A 26828-nucleotide genomic window follows, 5' to 3' on the forward strand; every position below is an offset into this window, starting at 1 on the left:
AGGCAAGGAGATGGAATATCACCCCTCTTGTTCCACATTGTAATACAGGAAGCACTTGATGCAGTAAGTGAAGCAGAAAAGGGAATTAAAATAAGAACAAAAGTAAATGTACTGGCCCTTGCAGATGACGTAGCACTAATCACTGAAAATCTGGATGACCTTAAAATGCTAGAAAAACGACTATTTCAAAAAGCAAAGAAAGATTGATTAGAAGTAAAAGATGAGAAGACAAAATTCATGAGGGCAGAGAGAAATCACAGAAGAAAAAGATGGAATACTCTGGAAATCAATAAACACATGGTTGAAGTAGATGAGCTTAAATATCTGGGAGTAATAGTAAACAACAAAAACAAAGAGAAGCAAGAAATAGATGTGAATATCAAAGTTGCATCCAGAGCATCATACACACTCAACAAACTACTGATATCTAAAAAAATTTCAAGAGGAATAAAAGTAAGAATACATAAAACTTATAATCAGACCAGTATTACTATATGGGGCAGAAATATGGAGAATAGATAAATACATGGAGAGGAAGCTAAAAGTTTTTGAAAATAAAATCCTGCGGAAGATATTTGGACCAAACTATGAGGGAGGAGAATGGTGCAGATGAAAGAACAGGGAGCTCAGGGCACTACACAATGAAACAGACGTACTTGCAGAAGCCAAAACAAGAAGACTAAGATGGGCTGGCCATGTCTATAGAAGAGAGCAGGGTTCTTTACTGAGAGAAGTCTCAGACAATGAAGCAGAAGGATGAAGACCTCTAGATAGGCCAAAAATGAGGTCGAAAGACCAGGTTGCCAAGGGTCTCTGGATACCGGTAGCAAGGAAAGAAAACAGAATACTGTGGAAAAGGCTTCTTGACAAGGATAAAAACAGACTGTGATTTGTGGGGCCAGGAGAGAAACAATAAGTACATGTAAAAAAGATTTCTTGCATTTGTTTCTCAACAGCTGCTTATGGTATTGCCATAGTGATCAAAAATAGTGAACTGAGTGCCAATTAAAATCTTTATCTTTGGAGTAGTAGTGGAGTTGAACATACATCTATCCCCACATGAAAAGATGTACTTTCAGTAGCTGGTGTCTCCATTATATGCTCTTTTTCCTTCATGTCAACAGTGACCACAATAAGCAACATCTGACCTCAAAAATGTTTAACACTATTAACATGTGGTCCTACACTCGGGTAGTGTTTCAATGTAATCTGATATCCAAAGCAAATGGCAGCAAGTGATTACAGGTACAATAAACAGTTACAATGAAGGAATAAAGTATTTATGAGACTTTTAATTCCTTAAAGAGAATGAGTGACAGGAATTTTTCATAAACACATAGCTAATCTGCTGTCCAGTTAATGCACTAACAACATTTAGCAAACGCAGATTTGTGACTGTCGGGAGCACAGAGACCACTGTGAATAATATACAGGTGAAACAACCTCAAGTCACACACAGTTTGATTTCATAACAGGTTTCATCTATCGCATGTGGGCACCATCAGTTAACTGTTGCCAAGGTGCCAAGAAGTTGGAGGTTAAAAGTACCATTCAGTGGAATGGTCAGACTTTGCACTTCTAAGCCTTTGATATGTTGCAACTACAGGAACAATTAAGCAAACTGTATGTCTGCTTTTAGAAAGAATGCAAACTCAACAGCTTCGTTTCTTTGTTATGTGCCTATCTGCTGCCCAGTAGGCTCTACTTATTTACTTTCCAACATTTTACTAACTTACCAGAATTTCATGTATTCATAAGTTATTTGATACATGTCAAACAAAATGATTTTAATATACAATCAATAATCTACACTGATGTATATGCATGTACTAGAGATGTTTAGTCTTGGAAGCATAGAAACTTGGTGCAATTTTTTAGAAAACCGACTAAGTATGCCGTATGCAGCTATGAAGTGTAGTATGTTATAGCTCGATTTTTGTGCAACAGATTGCTGATAACTACAAGTGGTCAGTTTTTTCCCTATCTTGTTCAATTATGTATAGTGTTCTGTAGATGCCATGATAAAGGGGAACCTTCAGGGATACAACACAGGTCAAGCTATATGTCAACAATGTGATGTGATACTCAGGAACTGTGCTTACTACAGTTGAAGGAAATAAAGTAAAATGAATAGGACAGTCACGGCCTTTGCAAATGTTGCTGCTTATCATTTATATGTTTACTGTGTAGATGACCAAATTATTACTGCTCACAAAACAATAGTTATCATGTATTGTATGAATACAGTTCTGACATGTCAGAGTCGATGATATGAGTATTGGCATGCCACATGTTTGCTCTAAGATAAGACTAAATAATAAAACAGGCAGAACACATCAGTTTAATTACACATAAGTGGGATACTACCTCTTATTAGATAATATCTGTAGAGTCTACAGTGACCAGAAGACCCTATAGCAATACCTACATGACATTTTTAGCATGAGATCTATCAGCTATTCTATTTTACTTTCTTATACAGTCAAAAAACTATAATTTGTATTTGTAATTTGCTGCCACAAAAAATGTGAAGTGAATATCTAGCAAACTATGTGCATCTTCTAGTTTGGAAAGCTTAATAAAAGAATCTTTGTACCTGACCCACAATGGTTTACTGAATGAAGACACCAATAATTCTCTAACAGTGTCACATCATCAGAGTGGTAACCACAGCTTACCTCTTTTGTTTTTGATAAAGTATTCTTCCATTTCTCTCTAACTGCTTCCTTCTCCAATGATTTTAATTCTGCTTCTCCATTCACGGCAACCTAGCAACCATAATCTATGCTAAAATGATGGCTGACACCTTGTGTGGTTTTAAATAAAGGTATTAACTCAGTTGTATAAATCAAATTAAAGTTTAATATGTGAATAACAACATAGAAACCAGTTATTAAAATAAGAATTAAAGAATTAAAAGTTTTTGGACACAGGTTCCTCTCAGAAACACACATACTCTTTTTTTATTTTTATTTTTTTATTTTTTCAAAATGTAAAAATAAGTACAATAACATTTATTCCTATATCTTATATACAACAAATTTAACCAGCCTCAATGAAGGACTCTTGAAACAGAAAATATATAAAGGCCAAAAACACAGAGAGAAATAAAGGGAAAAGTGAGGAAAAAACCTATATTAGTGACATAATAATATATCTAAAAACAAAGATGATGAGACTTACCAAACGAAAGTGCTGGCAGGTCGATAGACACACAAACAAACTCAAACATACACTCAAAATTCAAGCTTTCGCAACCAACGGTTGCTTCGTCAGGAAAGAGGGAAGGAGAGGGAAAGACGAAAGGATGTGGGTTTTAAGGAAGAGGGTAAGGAGTCATTCCAATAGCAGGAGCGGAAAGACTTACCTTAGGGGGAAAAAAGGACAGGTATACACTTGCACACACACACATATCCATCCGCACATCCACAGGCACAAGCAGACATTTGTAAAGGCAAAGAGTTTGGGCAGAGATGACAGTCGAGGCGGAAGTACAGAGGCAAAGATGTTGTTGGAAGACAGGTGAAGTATGAGCGGCAGCAAATTGAAATTAGAAATTAGCAGAGATTGAGGCCTGGCGGATAACGAGAAGAGAGGATATGCTGAAGGGCAAGTTCCCATCTCCGGAGTTCTGACAGATTGGTGTTAGTGGGAAGTATCCAGATAACCCGGACGGTGTAACACTGTGCCAAGATGTGCTGGCCGTGCACCAAGGCATGTTTACCCATGGGGTGATCCTCATTACCAACAAACACTGTCTGCCTGTGTCCATTCATGTGAATGGACAGTTTGTTGTTGGTCATTCCCACATAAAGCTTCACAGTGTAGGCAGGTCAGTTGGTAAATCATGTGGGTGCTTTCACACGTGGCTCTGCCTTTGATCATGTACACCTTCTGGGTTACAGGACTGGAGTAGATGGTGGTGGGAGGGTGCATGGGACAGGTTTTACACCGGGGGTGGTTACAAGGGTAGGAGCCAGAGGGTAGGGAAGGTGGTTTGGGGATTTCATAGGGATGAACTAAGAGGTTACGAAGGTTAGGTGGACGGCGGAAAGACACTCTTGGTGGAGTGGGGAGGATTTCATGAAGGATGGATCTCATTTCAGGGCAGGATTTGAGGAAGTCGTATCCCTGCTGGAGAGCCACATTCAGAGTCTGATCCAGTCCCAGAAAGTATCCTGTCATAAGTGGGGCACTTTTGGGGTTCTTCTGTGGGAGGTTCTGGGTTTGAGGAGATGAAGAAGTGGCTCTGGTTATTTGCTTCTGTACCAGGTCGGGAGGGTAGTTGCGGGATGCGAAAGCTGTTTTCAGGTTGTTGGTGTAATGGTTCAGGGATTCCGGACTGGAGGAGATTCATTTGCCACGAAGACTTAGGCTGTAGGGAAGGGACTATTTGATGTGGAATGGGTGGCAGCTGTCATAATGGAGGTACTGTTGCTTGTTGGTGGGTTTGATGTGGACAGACGTGTGAAGCTGGCTGTTGGACAGGTGGAAGTCAACGTCAAGGAAAGTGGCAAGGGATTTGGAGTAGGACCAGGTGAATCTGATGGAATCAAAGGAGTTGAGGTTGGAGAGGAAATTCTAGAGTTCTTCTTCACTGTTGAGTCCAGATCATGAAGATGTCATCAATAAATCTGTACCAAAATTTGGGTTGGCAGGCCCGGGTAACCAAGAAGGCTTCCTCTACGCAACCCATGAATAGGTTGGCGTATGAGGGGGCCATCCTGGTACCCATGGCTGTTCCCTTTAATTGTTGGTACGTCTGGCCTTCGAAAGTGAAGAAGTTGTGGGTCAGGATGAAGCTGTGGCTAAGGTAATGAGGAAAGAGGTTTTAGGTAGGGTGGCAGGTGATTGGCGTGAAAGGAAGTGCTCCATCGCAGCGAGGCCCTGGACGTGTGGAATATTTGTGTATAAGGAAGTGGCATCAATGGTTACAAGGATGGTTTCCGGGGGTAACAGACTGGGTAAGGATTCCAGGCGTTCGAGAAAGTGGTTGGTGTCTTTGATGAAGGATGGGAGACTGCATGTAATGGGTTGAAGGTGTTGATCTACGTAGGCAGAGATACATTCTGTGGGGGCTTGGTAACCAGCTACAATTGGATGGCCGGGATGATTGGGTTTGTGAATTTTAGGAAGAAGGTAGAAGGTAGGGGTTAAGGGTGTTGGTGGGGGCAGGAGGTTGATGGAGTCAGGTGAAAGGTTTTGTAGGGGGCCCAAGGTTCTGAGGATTCATTGAAGCTCCGCCTGGACATCAGGAATGGGATTACCTTGGCAAACTTTGTAAGTAGTGTTGTCTGAAAGCTGACGCAGTCCCTCAGTCACATACTCCCGGCGATCAAGTACCACGGTCGTGGAACCCTTGTCTGTACTCTCTGCTGGAAATATCACTTTGCCACGAAGAAAAATGATCCTAATCCTACTCCTAATGATCCAACTCCCCAAGACACTATCCAAATTGAACCCTGCCTGGAACAGTTCTGTCCTCCGTCACAGCGGCACCCACCTCCTCTTCCTCAAAATCACCCTATCCAAACTATCCAGGAATTTCTGACTTCCAGCCTTGCCTCTCAATCCTTCTTAAAAAACCTTAATCCTACTCCCAACATCACCTCTGCTAAAGCCCAGGCTATCCGTGATCTGAAGGCTGACCGATCCATCGTCATTCTTCCGGCGGACAAGGGTTCCACGACCGTGGTACTTGATCGCCGGGAGTATGTGGCTGAGGGACTGCGTCAGCTTTCAGACAACACTACTTACAAAGTTTGCCAAGGTAATCCCATTCCTGATGTCCAGGCGGAGCTTCAAGGAACCCTCAAAACCTTAGGCCCCCTACAAAACCTTTCACCTGATTCCATCAACCTCCTGACCCCACCAACACCCCGCACCCCTACCTTCTTCCTAAAATTCACAAACCCAATCATCCCAGCCGTCCCATTGTAGCTGGTTAAAAAGCCCCCACAGAAGGTATCTCTGCCTACGTAGATCAACACCTTCAACCCATTACATGCAGTCTCCCATCCTTCATCAAAGACACCAACCACTTTCTCGAACGCCTGGAATCCTTACCCAGTCTGTTACCCCTGGACACCATCCTTGTAACCATTGATGCCACTTCCTTATACACAAATATTCCGCACGTCCAGGGCCTCGCTGCGATGGAGCACTTCCTTTCATGCCAATCACCTGCCACCCTACCTAAAACCTCTTTCCTCATTACCTTAGCCAGCTTCATCCTGACCCACAACTTCTTCACTTTCGAAGGCCAGACATACCAACAATTAAAGGGAACAGCCATGGGTACCAGGATGGCCCCCTCGTACGCCAACGTATTCATGGGTCGTTTAGAGGAAGCCTTCTTGGTTACCCAGGCCTGCCAACCCAGAGTTTGGTACAGATTTATTGATGACATTTTCATGATCTGGACTCACAGTGAAGAAGAACTCCAGAATTTCCTCTCCAACCTCAACTCCTTTGATTCCATCAGATTCACCTGGTCCTACTCCAAATCCCTTGCCACTTTCCTTGACGTTCACCTCCACCTGTCCAATGGCCAGCTTCACACGTCCGTCCACATCAAACCCACCAACAAGCAACAGTACCTCCATTATGACAGCTGCCACCCATTCCGCATCAAACGGTCCCTTCCCTACAGTCTAGGTCTTCGTGGCAAACGAATCTGCTTCAGTCTGGAATCCCTGAACCATTACACCAACAACCTGAAAACAGCTTTCGCATCCCGCAACTACCCTCCGACCTGGTACAGAAGCAAATAACCAGAGCCACTTCCTCATCTCCTCAAACCCAGAACCTCCAACAGAAGAACCCCAAAAGTGCCCCACTTGTGACAGGACACTTTCCGGGACTGGAGCAGACTCTCCAGAATGTGGCTCTCCAGCAGGGATACGACTTCCTCAAATCCTGCCCTGAAATGAGATCCATCCTTCATGAAATCCTCCCCACCCCACCAAGAGTGTCTTTCCGCCGTCCACCTAACCTTCGTAACCTCTTAGTTCATCCCTATGAAATCCCCAAACCACCTTCCCTACCCTATGGCTCCTACCCTTGTAACCGCCCCCGGTGTAAAACCTGTCCCATGCACCCTCCCACCACCATCTACTCCAGTCCTGTAACCCGGAAGGTGTACACGATCAAAGGCAGAGCCACGTGTGAGAGCACCCACGTGATTTACCAACTGACCTGCCTACACTGTGAAGCTTTATGTGGGAATGACCAGCAACAAACTGTCCATTCGCATGAATGGACACAGGCAGACAGTGTTTGTTGGTAATGAGGATCACCCTGTGGCTAAACATGCCTTGGTGCATGGCCAGCACATCTTGGCACAGTGTTACACCGTCCGGGTTATCTGGATACTTCCCACTAACACCAATCTGTCAGAACTCCGGAGATGGGAACTTGCCCTTCAGCATATCCTCTCTTCTCGTTATCCGCCAGGCCTCAATCTCTGCTAATTTCTAATTTCAATTTGCCGCCGCTCATACCTCACCTGTCTTCCAACAACATCTTTGCCTCTGTACTTCCGCCTCGACTGTCATCTCTGGCCAAACTCTTTGCCTTTACAAATGTCTGCTTGTGTCTGTGTATGTGCGGATGGATATGTGTGTGTGTGCAAGTGTATACCTGTCCTTTTTTCCCCCTAAGGTAAGTCTTTCCACTCCCAGGATTGGAATGACTCCTTACCCTCTTCCTTAAAACCCACATCCTTTCGTCTTTCCCTCTCCTTCCCTCATTCCTGACGAAGCAACCGTTGGTTGCGAAAGCTTGAATTTTGAGTATATGTTTGTGTTTGTTTGTGTGTCTATCGACCTGCCAGCACTTTCGTTTGGTAAGTCACATCATCTTTGTTTTTAGATATATTTTTCCCACGTGGAATGTTTCCCTCTATTATATTGACATAATAATATGTGACATGAGATGAGAATGATGAGGCACAGCTAAGCTGAGAGTGAAAAATTGTGACAGACAGAGGAAATTGAAAGTTCCTCATTCAAAGAAGGAAGAAAGAAAGGGAACTTACAAGGTAATGCTCAGTCAACGATGACGTCTTTGGGCATGGAGCACAAACTGAGACTCAACAGAAATGAGACATGAAACCAGTTTTGTCTTTAAACAGAAACCATTCCTATGTACATTGTAAATAAAATATAAAAGAAAAGCAAAATCACAATGGCTGTTTAGGGTCTCTAACTCCTCTCAAATGCAGTTCCAGCATCTCATCAACTGTAAAACCTCACTTGTGATCTACTGAAAAATTACGAAGTACACTGAAAAAATAAAACATTCTGTAGAATCTGAAGTGAATAATAAAAAATACACTAATGTACAAATTTTATTATGCTTCAAACTTCTTTCAGTAATCATCTTGAGGTTGAAGCTCTTTTGCGTGTGTTTGCTTTAACAATAACATATGTTTTTGGTTGGGGTCCGCCTTTAGTAAAACACAGTTTTGTTTGTTGTCCCAGACACTGTCACTGACAGCTAAAACTCAATACACAGAACCTTACACGAAGAAGATGACAAAACAAGAAGACACAAGTGAAACATAATTTGCAGATGACAAACTGTAAAGAAGAACAGACACTGTAAAAACGTAATACAGCAGGAAAACCACACCATGTGCTAAGAAGCGATAATAATAAAAAAAGAACTCTGATGATGCTGCAACTGCAGTGAAACATATCTGGGACAACAAATAAAATTGTGTTTTGCTAAAGGCAAACCCCACCCAAAAACATTTGTTATTCTTTCAGTAATAATAAAATTGGGTTACACAGAAACGAGCTCTAAGTTTCATAACAGCAGAACACAGTGTGCTGTGCAATGTCCCAAACAGAAGGAAGTATCCACTGCCTGAAATGCCACAAATACTTCACTATTTTGATATTTAAAGCCAACCATAGTAATGAGAATATGTTGACAATTCTTTATTCCCCACAATTGTAATGGACATCTTTAAATCTATTACTGTCTAACCTACCTAAAAGGCATTGAGAACATAATCATGTTTAATCAACAACAAACAACTGTAATGTAAAACATGTAGGCCTGCACTGAAAATTTACCTTCAATGGACAAAGTATTTACAGAAAATAACGATGCCACCTTTAGAATTTTTAACGAAAAAACCAGACATTTATGCCACAAAAAGTAACAAATGTTGTGACACTTTTAAAAAAAAAACACATAGAAGTACATGCTGCACAAAAATAAAGTGCTGTTGAATTCAAATGTTTGACATCAAATAGAAAAAGAATAGCCATCTATAAGACAGAATCCATTTCTACATGCCAAACACTACATTTAAGACTAAAAATACTTTCTGGAATTATGCTTACTTTACCATAATTTATGCAATACATACCTTTCCAATTTTACTTATATTCTTCAGCATACCTTGCTTAGAATGAGGCTGTTGTCTGTTTTTGGATAACAAATGTTCTTTGTGCTGTAGATAAACCCATGATTTAGTATGAGACAACAAATATGAACAGGAGAATTATTTTCAGATTTGAACTGCTAATTTTTACCTTCGTCTTTACTTTACTTTTAACTTTTTCTATATGAGAAGCCAATCTAATGGTTTCATTTAAATCACTGGGTTGCTCTTTAGGAGACATAGCTTCATTTTTTGGATCAATTGTGGAATGTTCTTGTACCAGACCAGGTTTTGATGTATTTTCCTGCAACAGAGAAATTGCAGCGCAAGAAAATTTTTTGCACAGTCACTCTTCTTTACACAGACATCCACACTTGAGCAGCACTGCTTACATGCACAGGGACAATATTCGTGTCACTGTTCAGTTTCTCAGGCGAATGAAAAACGGAGGTGGACGGAGAGATTGTTCTCACTGTAGGAGATGGGACTTCTATCACATCACTACTGGAGGCTTTTGACTTCGGTGACAGTGAATGGCTACTGCTTTTCTTCCTTCTTCTGTCTTTAGTAGCTGACACAATAGATGAAACACTTCGTGCTGTAGGAGATGTAAATGTTGTTTCCATTTGCTCCATCTCTCTATGTACAATAACTTCAGATACCACAGTGTAACTATCCATTTCATCGTTAACCTATAAATCACAAACAGCAATGAAATTACAATACTCAATAATTTTTAAGGCTCTGATCGCGGAACTACTGTTTATAACCCTCTGAACTATTCATTATTTCATCACCAAATTCGTTTCAGAAAAATGAAAAGTGTTCTACAAGAAAGCTGTCACTCCCATCGCGTTTAATAATATTACTAACCCAAGCTGACGATTTCGACTGCCGGCGAATAGTTTTAAGTTCTTCCTCGGTCACTATATCGCCTTCTTCAATATCTTCTGTCCCCTTTCGATGTTTGCGCGACATTGTTACAAATATATCAAAGTATCATTGTATTTCAAACATAAACACAAGCACGTTGCCATGGAAACGACGTAAACAAATATATCAGAGATGTAGCGAATAAGAATGCCACCGACACAATGAGGTTAATCTCCTTGCACCGACCATAGATCACTGACCAAGACGCTCGAATTTTATCACTGGGGAATTTTGTTGGAGGAAAAGGATGTCACGTTAGACTGTTGTCACAGTTAGAGTGTGATATAAAGTACCAAGATGCAAAATTATCATCAATAACATTGTAATTCGAATCGCTCTATGTAATATTTATTCATTTACTCTTGTTCGCTAGTAATTAAGCAGCAAATCTGCGCATTACATTTCCTGTTTCTGCCGAAGTTCACGCTTAAAGAAATGCAGCAATTGTTGTGTCCAGACTGCTTGCAGAACGACATGTACAGTGGGCAGTACGGAGAGTGCGGCAGCACGACAAAAATAACTGCAAGCAAATATATGCAGACAGGTATTGCAGCAGTGGATAAACCTGTCACAGAATCAACTGTAGATTATCAGATGCAGATTGATATGGATGTAGCAAGTACTCGTAAACTCCCAGCGGATGTAAGTGCAGTTGCTAAGAACGAGAAGAAGAAAATCATTGCTACTAATATTTCTAGGATAGTCTCTGAAAGAACAAATGGCTCTCGAAATAAATGTAAGGTAGTAAAAGTGTGTTCACCATCTGTCACAGCATAAACATCAATAAGAACACTGCTCAGAATATTATTAACCTCCAGCCTACCAAGACTTTATAGATATACTGATGCTGGTCCAAATGTTTTTTATGTAAGTAAGAATGTAGGCAGACTACACCCAATGGCAGTTGGGAAAATGATCCATTACATCTAACAATAGTAGAAGTAGTTGCTGTTGTGTTATTCATCGATAGATCCCTTTTAGAAGGATATTGGGAACATCCTAATTAAAGAACAACAAAAATAAAGTAAATCACACATACAGAAATTTACATATGTATGGGTATAGTATGATTGGAATGGAACAGGGGCAGTTAGCCATGGCTTTATAGAAGGAACCATTCCAGCATTCGCCTGAAGTAATTTAGGGAAATCCCAAGGAACTTACATCAGCAGAGCCTCCACTCTTCTAAATACGAGGTCAACTCTGTTTAAAACAGTGCTGCTTCATTCAGTTTATATCTAGTGTACAATACTGTTTCACAAATAAGTTATGTAGTAATGCAAATGGCTAATACTACGGTGTTCATTCATTTCTTACTCCCAGTCACTGCACTATACACACATTGTTTCATAACACTACACACAGTATGAACCGACACCAGGACTATTAAGGGCACTGCAACTTTAAATTTGCTGGGCTGAAAAATTGAATCAGCAGCGAGATGTTGAGCTCAGAAGAAGTATGAGGCGTTAGTAACATATATATAGCTTTGGGTGTAGGCTTTAACAGAAAAGTAAAAAGAAGGAAAAAATGTAGTCTTGAAGTGTTTTGATATCATCGTTATTATTTACTTGTCTTGCACTTTTACTAACTGCCTAGTCTGTGTTAACTAAGTAATCCTTTAATTTATTGATGCTATTGCTTAACATATATTTATGCTGTTTCTTTCATCTCCTCTGGTATTTTATTGTACAGTTTTATTCCTTGGTAGAAAATGCTGTTTTGAGTTTTGTTTATTCTTTCTTGGTAAATGTAATTCCAGTCTAGAGTTTGCTCAATGGTCATAGATGGAGCTGTAGTTGATTGTGCAGTAATTATCAGTGTTACTTTTGATGTGTACAATGAACTCATCTAATATTTAAGATTGTTGTTTTTGTGACCCTTTTCTGCAGTTCTAAAATTGTGTTCATATTTTGTCCATTTGTTCCCCAGAAAAAGAGTCCACATTCAAGAACTAAGTGTAGGTATGAACAGTATGTACCTAAAAGACATTGTCTGTTACACATTGATGACAGGACCCTATGTTCACAACATGTTGATGACATTATGCTTGAAGCAGCCTTATGTGCTCACACCACTTTAACTGAGGATTAATATTCATTTATTATATTGTCCATAAAGGTGCCACCTCCATTTCATTTAACAATGTCATTTCCCCTCTTCAAACTGAAATTTGTATCATTAATTTTCTTTTGTTCATTGTTATTGATCAATTGTAAACTGGCTTCAAGATTTCATTTGCTTTCTATGCAAGGAACTCTGTTTTCTTGGTGACTACGCTCCAGCTGTCATCAACAAAGATAATTTTTCCCCATGGAAAGTCACAGATGACTACTGGGAAGTCATAGAAGCATTGGTCCAAATATGATACCCAGAGGAACACCTATTTTAATGTATTTTGGTTCTGATAAGTGATTTAGTAAAAGTTCATATTTATTTGAGGTATGAGTTACCTCCACGCTTTGCATCCTATCTGGTAGATATGACAGGAGCCACTCATTAGCTACCCCTCTTTTTCCTAATGCTATAGCTTATTTAGTAGAAACTTATGGTCAATTGTATCAAAAACCTTAAAAATCTCTAGAAATGTGCCTGAAATACACTAATATTTGTCAAGAGCAAGAAGTACTAATTTTGTGACTTTTGCTATGGCTGATTCCATACTTCTGCCACTTTAGGAACCAACTGTGATTCACTTAAAAGGTTGTACTTATTCAAATAATTTATTAGTCTAGCTTTCCTATGTGATTCAATTATTTTTGTGAATGGTGACAGCTGGAAAATGGGCCGGAAATTTTCTCTGTCTTCTGTTTTACCTTCCTTTAGTAGGGGTGCAACCCTTACCTGTTTTAAATACTCTAGAAATTTCCCTGATGCGAAGGATTCAGTTATTATGTTTGTTAGGGGAACTTGTATACTCTCTATGCAATGTTTCAGTACACACACTGTTACTTCATCTAAGCCAACTGACATTTTAATTTTGATTTTTGTGTAGTTTTACTATCTTCCTTTTCTGTGATTAGTAGTAACATCATTGTACTTATTGCACAATTATTTACAGGTTTTATATTAGTTTTTGGGAATTTTTGCTGTAAATTCTCTGTAATATTTGAAAAATGCTCATTTACATGTTCGCTTTGTTTCCATCCCTTGTCTTCCTGCCTCCTTTTTATGAAATCCCAGTCTTCTTTGCTTTTATTATATGCTTTGTATATTATTTTGACATTGAATGACTTTTTGGAGCCATCAGTACCTTCCTACAAAAACGTTTTCTATATAAGGTAGAAATTTAAGACCTCTGGCTCATTATGACTCTTTCATAGAACTGAGTTACCTAGGAGCCTGGGATGACTTATTAATACCTGCTGTTACCCCTTTGTTTTTGTGAGACATTGTTACTAATATACTATGGGAGCTAAATGTAACATACTGGACATTTCTGTTTCAGGTAGAAAAAAGGCTCAAAATAGAAGTAAAGAGTGAAGATATTGATAAGAACATTGAGAATTCACAAGTACTGGCAAGAAAATATATTGATGTGTACATTCCCTATTATCTTATATTCAAACAAATTAAATGAAGTTGTATATTAGAAGGTAACAGCAGAGAAACAGTTAGTTGAAATACAGTCACCTATTAGAGCTGTAAATGCAAAAAGGAAGGACTATATCAATCTTCAATTTTGTGTGCTGACTTTTGACAGACAGTCTCTTCCACAGTACACACAGATTCACAGAATGAGATGTATGGTAGATCCAAATATTCTGGCAGAAACTGCTCAAGATTTTGACACACAAGCAAGGAGTCCCACAGACAACCATACTCCAGCAATTACATCTACATCTACATCCATACTCCGCAAGCCACCTGACGGTGTGTGGCGGAGGGTACCTTGAGTACCTCTATCGGTTCTCCCTTCTATTCCAGTCTCGTATTGTTCGTGGAAAGGATTGTCGGTATGCCTCTGTGTGGGCTCTAATCTCTCTGATTTTATCCTCATGGTCTCTTCGCGAGATATACGTAGGAGGGAGCAATATACTGCTTGACTCTTCGGTGGAGGTATGTTCTCGAAACTTTGACAAAAGCCCGTACCGAGCTACTGAGCGTCTCTCCTGCAGAGTCTTCCACTGGAGTTTATCAATCATCTCCATAACGCTTTCGCGATTACTAAATGATCCTGTAACGAAGCGCGCTGCTCTCCGTTGGATCTTCTCTATATCTTCTATCAACCCTATCTGGTACGGATCCCACACTGCTGAGCAGTATTCAAGCAGTGGGCAAACAAGCGTACTGTAACCTACTTCCTTTGTTTTCGGATTGCATTTCCTTAGGATTCTTCCAATGAATCTCAGTCTGGCATCTGCTTTACCGACGATCAACATTATATGATCATTCCATTTTAAATCACTCCTAATGCCTACTCCCAGATAATTTATGGTATTAACTGCTTCCAGTTGCTGACCTGCTATTTTGTAGCTAAATGATAAAGGATCTATCTTTCTGTGTATTCGCAGCACATTACACTTGTCTACATTGAGATTCAATTGCCATTTCCTGCACCATGCGTCAATTCGCTGCAGATCCTCCTGCATTTCAGTACAATTTTCCATTGTTACAACCTCTCGATACACCACAGCATCATCCGCAAAAAGCCTCAGTGAACTTCCGATGTCATCCACAAGGTCATTTATGTATATTGTGAATAGCAACAGTCCTATGACACTCCCCTGCGGCACATCTGAAATCACTCTTAATTCGGAAGACTTCTCTCCATTGAGAATGACATGCTGCATCCTGTTATCTAGGAACTCCTCAATCCAATCACACAATTGGTCTGATAGTCCATATGCTCTTACTTTGTTCATTAAATGACTGTGGGGAACTGTATCGAACGCCTTGCGGAAGTCAAGAAACACGGCATCTACCTGTGAACCCGTGTCTATGGCCCTCTGAGTCTCGTGGACTAATAGCGCGAGCTGCGTTTCACATGACCGTCTTTTTCGAAACCCATGCTGATTCCTACAGAGTAGATTTCTTGTCTCCAGAAAAGTCATTATACTCGAACACAATACGTGTTCCAAAATTCTACAACTGATCGACGTTAGAGGTATAGGTCTCTAGTTCTGCACATCTGCTCGACGTCCCTTCTTGAAAACGGGGATGTCCTGTGCCCTTTTCCAATCCTTTGGAAAGCTACGCTCTTCTAGAGACCTACGGTACACCGCTGCAAGAAGGGGGGCAAGTTTCTTCGCGTACTCTGTGTAAAATTGAACTGGTATCCCATCAGGTCCAGAGGCCTTTCCTCTTTTGAGCGATTTTAATTGTTTCTCTATCCCTCTGTCGTCTATTTCTATATCTACCATTTTGTCATCTGTGCGACAATCTAGAGAAGGAACTACAGTGCAATCTTCCTCTGTGAAACAATTACAGTAGAGATCACTCCTTAATTCAGCTTCAAGTGGACCTAGTGACTTGTTTACATTGCTGACAACCAGACCTTGCTACATACTGCTCACGTCCAGAATATATTTGCCAGCAGTAAATACGACAATTGGTTATGTGGAACAATTTATCTTTTAAAGAAGGAGGATGAATCTGTGCATTACACACTATGTCCAGGCAGCTTATCATTATGGTCAAAGAAATGTAGACAGTGATAATTCGGATTCAGCCACTTCTCATTAGGAGCTACACATAGTACCCCCTCTTAAAAAATAATGAAACTCCGAATTTAGACATACTAATTATGGAAAAACTAAACATCACTTCACATATAACCCATACATACTCATCTCAGTATTGAAATAAAGTGGGAGAACTTGTAGGAAAGCAAGTAAAAAGTGTGTGTCTATTAAACCCTTTTATGTTATGAAATATTTGAGCTAATAAACCTGAGAATAAGGAAGTTTACTCTGCTATATATCAGCAGCTCAATAGGGTAATCCATGGGAATCGATCTCTAACATCCTGAGACATCAATACAGAACCAACCAAACCCACCAAACTGCGAGACCACAACCGTCACAAGAAACTTGTAAATATAAGCGTACCAACTGTGCAACAAACAAACAGCGTGCTCATAATGAGTGGTCATGTATACAAAACATGACAGGAAATGTAATGAACTTTAGACATGGCTGTTAGGTGTATCCAGTAGAATTCTTTTAAGATAGGACTGTGAAGATGGAAGAGGAGGTGTCGCCGTTATGATAGATTCACATCTCTCATTTCATGCAGTCTTCTCACAGTTACCAGTGAGTGAGTTGCAGGTAGACGCTATAGTAATAAAAATGGTAACAAGAGAATTTTGCATTGCATCTATATACAAATCTCCTTGTACAAGAATAAGCACATCTCCTTCGATCAATCACTTCAGGCAGTTGCCAATTCCATGAATGCTGTGTGGGGACTTCAATGCACATTATCATGAATGGAGGCTTGAAATGAATGATGCACATAGAACAGAACAATAGAAGCAATAGACAACAATTTAATTATACTGAATAACGGATCAGCAACAACAATTGATTCGCCACTGAAAAGATGATCAGCTGTTGATATTACACTATGATCCTCTTATTTTTCGTAGTATGTTAGTGATTGGAAAACGAACGTTGACATGCAGGGGTCAGGTCACTTCTGACTGAAATTAAATTGAGTGTCTATAAAGGAAAATTTAGTAGTTCACCAATAAAACCTTCATATTGGTCTAAATATACGTCATCTGCAGAAAAGTATTACATTGGCTCGATGAAAGTCATACAACTTCAGAAAAATATGATTCATTCCTGGATATAATAAATGCAGCTGCAACATATTGCATTTCAGAGTATACAGAAAAAATGAAAACTAAGCATCTTTCAATAGTTTGGTGGCATCAGGACTGCTCAAGAGCCACAGCCCAAGGTTATGGGGCTTTGATGAAATATAGATCACATCAGACATTGGATAATAACTTGAAATATAAAAGCTTTCACATCAAAGTTAAGAGGGTTAAGAAAGCATCTTGGATAGTAACAGATTCAGCATGGTGAGCACATGGATCACTGTCAAACCTTTCTGTTGTAAACAATTAATTTCAGGCACAAAACATATGGAAGGTAGGAAAGCTTTGTGGGTAAAATAGTGCCATCAAATATGCCAGGCAAAACATATTTTCTATTATACAATAATAATGTCAACAATCATTTTCTCCTCTCCTCTCACAGAACAGGAAATGCGGAGAGCACTTTATTTAAATTCCAGTATATGTCCTGGTGTTGACAACATATGGTACTCAATGACCACTCATCCACCACACGGAGGCTTAACTGTCTTATTGCAACTATTTAATCAAATATGGCGTCAGGATGGTTCATCCTATACTGAAGGCCAATAAGGACCCTTAAATTGCCGAATGTAATAGGCAAATAACATTATGATCTTGAAGGAAAATGCTGGAAAGTTTAATACAAGAAAGGCTGATGTGATGGTTAGAGTCAAGGAACATTTTGCTAAATGATAATTAAATCAAGACCCTACACTGTCGACAGGCGTTGATATACATCAATGGGGACAGTTGTAAATGTGTGCCCCGACCAGGACTCGAACCCGGGATATCCCGCTTACATGACAGATGCTCTATCCATCTGAGCCACCGAGGGCATAGAGGATAGTGCAACTGCAGGGACTTATCCCTTGCACGCTTCCCGTGAGACCCACATTCCCAACTTAATGTCCACACACTACATTCGTGATTCCCCTGCCCATTACACTCATTACTCATGGCAGACAATCTTACCGAGTCCTGTAAGAGTTCAGGCAATACGTGTGCATCTGTACAGAAGAAGAAGGTCAATGGCCGGTTAGCCTTAACTATATGAAGATGGTATCTGTTCTTTCAGACATGTCAGAAAGAACAGATACCATCAGTGACCATGCAGCACTCTAGAATGACATGATAATTAAATCAAGACCCTACGCTGTCGACAGTGTGGACATTAAGTTGGGAATGTGGGTCTCATGGGGAGTGTGCAACGGATAAGTCCCTGCAGTCGCACTATCCTGTGTTCCCTCGGTGGCTCAGATGGCTAGAGCATCTGACATGTAAGCAGGAGATCCTGAGTTCCAGTTCCAGTCCCGGTCAGGGCACACATTTTCAACTGTCCCCTTTGATGTATATCAACATCTGTCGACAGTGCAGGGTCTTGATTAAATTATCATTTCATTCTAGAGTGCTGCATCGTCACCGATGGTGTCTGTTCTTATGGGCATATCTGAAAGAACAGATACCATCTTCATATATGTTTTGCTAAAGTCTCAGATTGGTTTCAAGAAACGTAAAGTGACAGTAGATAATTTAAAAATATTTCTCTACTGATATATTTAGAGCTTTGAACTGAAAGACGCATTAATGGCTGCAGTTTTGGATATTCATAAAACATAAAACAATGTGCAAATAAATATAGCAGCTCAAAAACTGGAAGGGTTTGGCATATCAACAAAGTTCAATACAAGGAATCTGCAGTTTCGTAAGAGAAGTATAAAATAATTGGTCTGAGATTAACAAATATCAGTCTACCATAAGGAGCAATTTTAGTGTCTTACTCCATATCATTTAAACATTAGATCTCATAAATTTTCTTTCTCCAGCCATGAAAACATACAATATTCAGATGACATTTGCATGTATTCCTGCAGGAAGAACATGTATCACACAGTAAAGCACCCTGATAAGGCAATTAAATACAACACACCCTGATGAGGCAATTAAATGCACAAATGGATGGATCTTCCACAATGGATTAGAAACATCAACTGAAAAATCACAATACAGATCTTCACAACGCAGTGCATCAGTTATAGAGCAATTAGCACAGTGTTAGATTCACAGTATTTCCGAATAAAACTGCATAAGTACTAGATATCATGAATTGGTGTTTGAATCCTACTTAAAATGTGCTCCCCATACAAACAGTTTAATTCAGGCCTGCAAAAAAGCTGCAAGTATGGTTGAAGCAATATGTCATGTATGGTGGGGAGCATGACATGTGTTAAGCATTCATAACAACTCCAATCGACAATGGCTCTTTTATATATCAGAATGCGCCAAGTGGATCAATTACAGCAGAAGCACACCAGGACGTAATGACATCAACTCCACTGAACTGTCTCTTAGCAGAAGCAGGTGAAACTCCACCTCATCTATGAAGACAGCTGCTGGCACATAAATGTTATTTAAACAAACTGGCAACTGATGATCATCCAATAACTACAAACATACATTCACTTTCTACTGTGGCCAACTGTAGAAGTATAATCATTCCATCCTTGTACAATAGTGACAGCTTACAGAATTATTTAAAAATGAAAACTATTGTGATGGAGGAGCCTCCAGTCTATGAATACGTTTATTCTGCAACACTAACCTGCCAGTTTAATTGTTACTCCAGAGAATTTACTTATATATATATATATATATATATATATATATATATATATATATATATATATATATATAGTGGGAAACATTCCATGTGGGAAAAATATATCTAAAAACAAAGATGATGAGACTTACCAAACGAAAGTGATGGCAGGTTGATAGACACACAAACAAACACAAACATACACACAAAATTCAAGCTTTCGCCACAAACAGTTGCTTCATCAGGAAAGAGGGAAGGAGAGGGAAAGACAAAAGGATGTGGGTTTTAAGGGAGAGGGTAAGGAGTCATTCCAATCCCGGGAGCGGAATGACTTACATTAGGGGGAAAAAAAGGACAGGTGTACACTCGCACACACACACATATCCATCCGCACAAACACAGACACAAGCAGACATTTGTAAAGGCAAAGAGTTTGGGCAGAGATGTCAGTCGAGACGGAAGTACAGAGGCAAAGATGTTGTTGAAAGACAAGTGAGGTATGAGCAGCGGCAAATTGAAATTAGCGGAGATTGAGGCCTGGCGGATAACGAGAAGAGAGGATATGCTGAAGGGCAAGTTCCCATCTCCGGAGTTCTGACAGATTGGTGTTAGTGGGAAGTATCCAGATAACCCGGACGGTGTAACACTGTGCCAAGATGTGTTGGCCATGCACCAAGGCATGTTTAGCCACAGGGTGATCCTCATTACCACCAAACACTGTCTGCCTGTGTCCATTCATGCGAATGGACAGTTTGTTGCTGGTCATTCCCACATAAAGCTTCACAGTGTAGGCAGGTCAGTTGGTAAATCACGTGGGTGCTTTCACACGTGGCTCTGCCTTTGATCGTGTACACCTTCCGGGTTACAGGACTGGAGTAGGTGGTGGTGGGAGGGTGCATGGGACAGGTTTTACACCGGGGGCGGTTACAAGGGTAGGAGCCAGAGGGTAGGGAAGGTGGTTTGGGGATTTCATAGGGATGAACTAAGAGGTTACGAAGGTTAGGTGGACGGCGGAAAGACACTCTTGGTGGGGTGGGGAGGATTTCATGAAGGATGGATCTCATTTCAGGGCAGGATTTGAGGAAGTCGTATCCCTGCTGGAGAGCCACATTCAGAGTCTGATCCAGTCCCGGAAAGTATCCTGTCACAAGTGGGGCACTTTTGGGGTTCTTCTGTGGGAGGTTCTGGGTCCGAGGAGATGAGGAAGTGGCTCTGGTTATTTGCTTCTGTACCAGGTCGGGAGGGTAGTTGCGGGATGCGAAAGCCGTTTTCAGGTTGTTGGTGTAATGGTTCAGGCTTTCCGGACTGGAGCAGATTTGTTTGCCACGATGACCTAGGCTTTAGGGAAGGGACCATTTGATGTGGAATGGGTGGCAGCTGTCATAATGGAGGTACTGTTGCTTGTTGGTGGGTTTGATGTGGACAGACGTGTGAAGCTGGCTGTTGGACAGGTGGAGGTCAACGTCAAGGAAAGTGGCATGGGATCTGGAGTAGGACCAGGTGAATCTGATGGAACCAAAGGAGTTGAGGTTGGAGAGGAAATTCTGGAGTTCTTCTTCACTGTGAGTCCAGATCATGAAGATGTCATCAATAAATCTGTACCAAACTTTGGGTTGGCAGGCCTGGGTAACCAAGAAGGCTTCCTTTACGCGACCCATGAATAGGTTGGCGTACAAGGGGGCCATCCTGGTACCCATGGCTGTTCCCATTAATTGTTGGTATGTCTGGGCTTCGAAAGTGAAGAGGTTGTGGGTCAGGATGAAGCTGGCTAAGGTAATGACGAATGAGGTTTTAGGTAGGGTGGCAGGTGATCGACGTGAAAGGAAGTGCTCCATCGCAGCGAGGCCCTGGACGTGCGGAATATTTGTGTATAAGGAAGTGGCATCAATGGTTAGAAGGATGGTTTCCGGGGGTAACAGACTGGGTAATGATTCCAGGCATTCGAGAAAGCGGTTGGTGTCTTTGATGAAGGATGGGAGACTGAATGTAATGGGTTGAAGGTGTTGATCTACGTAGGCAGAGATATGTTCTGTGGGGGCTTGGTAACCAGCTACAATGGGACGGCCGGGATGATTGGGTTTGTTTGTGTGTCTATCGACCTGCCAGCACTTTCGTTTGGTAAGTCACATCATCTTTGTTTTTAGATATATTTTTCCCACGTGGAATGTTTTGCTCTATTATATTCATATCATTAATTGAACCTAATAATTACGTTTGTTATTGTCACTGTTGCATTTCGAAATCTTTCCTGTCATCTTATTTTCTCTTTCTTTTTTTGCAAGTAGTTTCACTTTGTATTCACCTTCTCCTCTTTACGGAATCTACCATACAATTTTATTCCGTCTATATATACTCAATAATATGTAACCCACTTCCAAACCATAACCTAAAAATTTTTTTCTGCTTTCAACACTACCGCTGCTATAAAATCCACCGTTTCCAATTCACAAACAATTCATTTCAGCTATTAAACAGCCATTTCGGCTAGTCCTAATAACTTTCGCCTTTTTTCCATTTTCGTTTTTCCCACATCACTGATCTTTTTTAGCCGCTTCCCATAGGTTTTAACGTCATTATTTCTTCGTCAGACAACTGTTAGCCTCATTTTCACAATCTGCCACCACAAAACCACTTCTTTTAATACATTTACACGAAGTTTTTTCGAAATTTTCCCGAATTGCTCCACCCTTTAACGTGTTTTGGCGGCAACCCAACCACCTAACCTTTGTGCACATCGTTGTCTACCCAACCAGGATCAACATAGCCCGGCTATAACCAACACTTTTTCGCCTTTTTTCACACCAGATCTCCAGTTGCTTTCTAGTTCACCTTTATCTCTCCCCATATATTTTTATTTTCATTTTAATTTCAGCCTCATATTACACTTTCCGCCTTCTAATACCATGTCACCTCACAACTTCCCCACAACGACCCCATTAAGTTTTATTTACATTCCCTCCATAAACATGCCTTCGCCCTAGCCAGATTACACTCCCATATTTTATTTTCTCAGGCTTGTCTGACATTTGGCTTTACCCCCAAAGGCCTCACACTTAAAGTTCCCATCTCTGGCTGTAACCCTTCTTTCCATCAGTCCCTATACCAGTTCCAAACTGAACAATCCATTGCCCTCACCCACCTAATCCTTCACCTACACATCAAATCAGCCAATGAACACACCCATCAACTCCTATCCTTAATAAAAGTCCTCAATCTTTCCTCTCCCACATCCACACTGGCTGTTCAGAGCATCCTCCTACAGGCCAACCGCAAATTAGAACAGCATGCCACCCTCCACCTCAAAAAATTATCCAATCTCCTGGTTTCCCACCTCCGGAAAGGCAACTCACTCACCCTTCACAACCTTTCCAGCAAACCTCAACCTCCTCCCATTGCACACAGACCCAGTCTCTCCCATCTACTCAATCTCCCACTTGCAGCTCCACTCCCCCCAAAATCTCAAAATTCCAATTAATACAATCTGGAACCACAACACCCTAATTCAGTGGTTAACCTTTCCTCCAAACCTCTCTCCCAATCCGAAACCTCTGTCCTATCCAAAGGCCTCACCTTCAGCCCCACTCCCAGATTCAACCAAACAGCCCTTGTCAAAGATTTACTGTCCTACACCTGTACTCTCTGCTGGAAATATCACTTTGCTACGAAGAAAAATGATCCTAATATAACTCCTAATGATCCAACTCCCCAAGACACTATCCAAATTGAACCCTGCCTGGAACAGTTCCGTCCTCCATCACAGCGGGACCCACCTCCTCTTCCTCAAAAACACCCTCTCCAAACTTTCCAGGAATTTCTGACTTCCAGCCTTGCCTCTCAATCCTTCTTAAAAAACCTTAATCCTACTCCCAACATAACCACTGCTGAAGCCCAGGCTATCCATGATCTGAAGGCTGACTGATCCATTGTCATTCTTCCGGCAGACAAGGGTTCCACGACCGTGGTACTTGATCGTCTGGAGTATGTGGCTGAGGGACTGTGTCAGATTTCAGACAACACTACATACCAAGTTTGAAAGGTAATCTCATTCCTGATGTCCAGGTGGAGCTTCAAGGAATCCTCAGAACCTTAGGCCCCCTACAAAACCTTTCACCTGACTCCATCAACCTCCTGACCCCACCAACACCCCGCACCCCTACCTTCTACCTTCTTCCTGAAATTCACAAACCCAATCACCCCAGCCGTCCCATTGTAGGTCGTTACCAAGCCCCTAGAGAACGTATCTCTGCCTACGTAGATCAACACCTTCAACCCATTACATTCAGTCTCCCATCCTTCATCAAAGACACCAACCACTTTCTCGAACACCTGGAATCCTTACCCAGTCTGTTGCCCCCGTACACCATCCTTGTAACCATTGTTGCCACTTCCTTATACACAAATATTCTGCATGTCCAGGGCCTCGCTGCGTTGGAGCACTTCCTTTCACGCCGATCACCTGCCACCCTACCTAAAATCTCTTTCTTCATTACCTTAGCCAGCTTCATCCTGACCCACAACTTCTTCACTTTCGAAGGCCAGACATACCAACAATTAAAGGGAACGGCCATGGGTACCAGGATGGCCCCCTCGTACGCCAACCTATTCATGGGTCGCTTAGAGAAAGCCTTCTTGGTTACCCAGGCCTGCCAACCCAAAGTTTCGCACAGATTTATTGATGACATCTTCATGATCTGGACTCACAGTGAAGAAGAACTCCAGAATTTCCTCTCCAACCTCAACTCCTTTGGTTCCATCAGATTCACCTGGTCCTACTCCAGATCCCATACCACTTTCCTTGACGTTGACCTCCGCCTGTCCAACAGCCAGCTTCACACGTCTGTCCACATCAAACCCACCAACAAGCAACAGTACCTCCATTATGACAGCTGCCACCCATTCCACATCAAACGGTCCCTTCCCTACAGCCTAGGTCTTCGTGGCAAACGAATCTGCTTCAGTCCGGAATCCCTGAACCATTACACCAACAACCTGAAAACAGCTTTCGCATCCCGCAACTACCCTCCCGACCTGGTACAGAAGCAAATAACCAGAGCCACTTTCTCATCTCCTCGGACCCAGAACCTCCCACAGAAGAACCCCAAAAGTGCCCCACTTGTAACAGGATACTTTCCGGGACTGGATCAGACTCTGAATGTAGCTCTCCAGCAGGGATACGACTTCCTCAGATCCTGCCCTGAAATGAGATCCATCCTTCATGAAATCCTCCCCACTCCACCAAGAGTGTCTTTCTGCCATCCACCTTACCTTCATAACCTCTTAGTTCATCCCTATGAAATCCCCAAACCACCTTCCCTACCCTATGGCTCCTAACCTTGTAACCACCCCCGGTGTAAAACCTGTCCCATGCACCCTCCCACCACCACCTACTCATCCTGTAACCCAGAAGGTGTACACGATCAAAGGCAGAGCCACGTGTGAAAGCACCCACGTGATTTACCAACTGACCTGCCTACACTGTGAAGCTTTATGTGGGAATGACCAGCAACAAACTGTCCATTCACATGAATGGACACAGGCAGACAGTGTTTGTTGGTAATGAGGATCACCCTGTGGCTAAACATGCCTTGGTGCACGGCCAGCACATCTTGGCACAGTGTTACACAGTCTAGGTTATCTGGATACTTCCCACTAACTCTAACCTGTCAGAACTCCGGAGATGGGAACTTGCCCTTCAGTATATCCTCTCTTCTCGTTATCCGCCAGGCCTCAATCTCCGCTAATTTCAATTTGCCGCCGATCATACCTCACCTGTCTTTCAACAACATCTTTGCCTCTGTACATCCGCCTCGACTGACATCTCTGCCCAAACTCTTTGCCTTTACAAATGTCTGCTTGTGTCTGTGTTTGTGCGGATGGGTATGTGTGTGTGTGCGAGTGTACACCTGTCCTTTTTTTCCCCCTAAGGTAAGTCCTTCTGCTCTCGGGATTGGAATGACTCCTTACCCTCTCCCTTAAAACCCACATCCTTTCGTCTTTCCCTCTCCTTCCCTATATATATATATATCTTTGTTTATATATATATATATACATATATATATATATAAACAAAGATGATGTGACTTATATATATAAAGAGAGAGAGAGTGATGAACCCAAGTAAACTTTAAACGACTATGGAGTATATATCTTTCACTGCCCTCAGTCAGGGCAGTACAGAAAATATGAATTACCAGGAAACATCGCAGTTTTTACTGTGGAATCAGTTACTGTCCTTAAAACAGTCTAATAAGCTTTGTACATAGCTCCAAATTCAATTTTGGGAGTGACTTATTCTATGTCTGCTTCAAGTTCAATGTCTACAAGAAAGTGAAGAGCGTATTTCAATAATTATACCATCAATGTAGTAGAACTGGTCTTTCATCATAACTGAAAAGGAAAGGTCACAGAATTTCACAATATTGTTAAATGAAACATTCATTCCCTTTGGCAAGAAGATTGGTATTTATCAAGATGATCGAAGGGTTTTCAGTAAACAGCAGTTCAAAACAAGATCCTACTAAAACCTTCTTTCCTCTAAACAATCTAAAGCAGATGATGCATCTCCAGTTTACTATGAATGGGGTTAAACCATGGGCCTTTTTTTTTAAGGCATTTGTATCGCCTTAGCCCCTGTGAGACATCTTACTGTGAGCGAAGCAGTTGCAGAGGTACATTTTTCCGTAATAGGTTCTTCGTAGTTCCTCTTGGCGAGCCCTTAATGGTGAGAGACAAAAGCAGATTCAATGTCAGAGAGTCCCTTTCATGTTCAATGAAGATGCCAGGACTTTGTGACCCTCAAATCCTTATATTACCGCAGTTTACTTTACCAGGTACCTGTAATGTCGATCTGTCCAAAAAGATGAGTCATCTGAAAAAAATGCCCTGTGCCACTCGTTGAGAGCCGTAATGCAAAACTCATATCTACTGTTGTCGTCACCAGGACGCAATTTTTGCAGTAACTGCATGTTGCTAGGTTCATATGCGGGCGTAATTTCAGAACATTCCACAGCATTGTTTCAGAAAGTTAAAGCTCCTAGCCAACCCATCTTGTGGACTCCATGTGAGTGCATCTCAGATGATCTTCCTTTTGCATG

General features: G+C 41.3%; 1 protein-coding gene across 1 annotated transcript; it reads right to left on the bottom strand.

Moving 5' to 3' along the window:
* Positions 1-2561: 2561 nt before the first annotated feature.
* On the bottom strand, positions 2562-9653 carry LOC124788400. Its single transcript, XM_047255665.1, has 3 exons — positions 9549-9653; positions 9383-9466; positions 2562-2768 (listed from the first exon to the last, which is right to left on the bottom strand). Exons 1-3 carry the CDS (start codon positions 9636-9638, stop codon positions 2562-2564), a joined length of 381 nt encoding a protein of 126 aa, XP_047111621.1. The 5' UTR covers positions 9639-9653.
* Between the last annotated feature and the right edge of the window lie 17175 nt (positions 9654-26828).

The sequence above is a fragment of the Schistocerca piceifrons genome, chromosome 3, assembly GCF_021461385.2.
Source record: "Schistocerca piceifrons isolate TAMUIC-IGC-003096 chromosome 3, iqSchPice1.1, whole genome shotgun sequence".
Taxonomy (NCBI): domain Eukaryota; kingdom Metazoa; phylum Arthropoda; class Insecta; order Orthoptera; family Acrididae; genus Schistocerca; species Schistocerca piceifrons.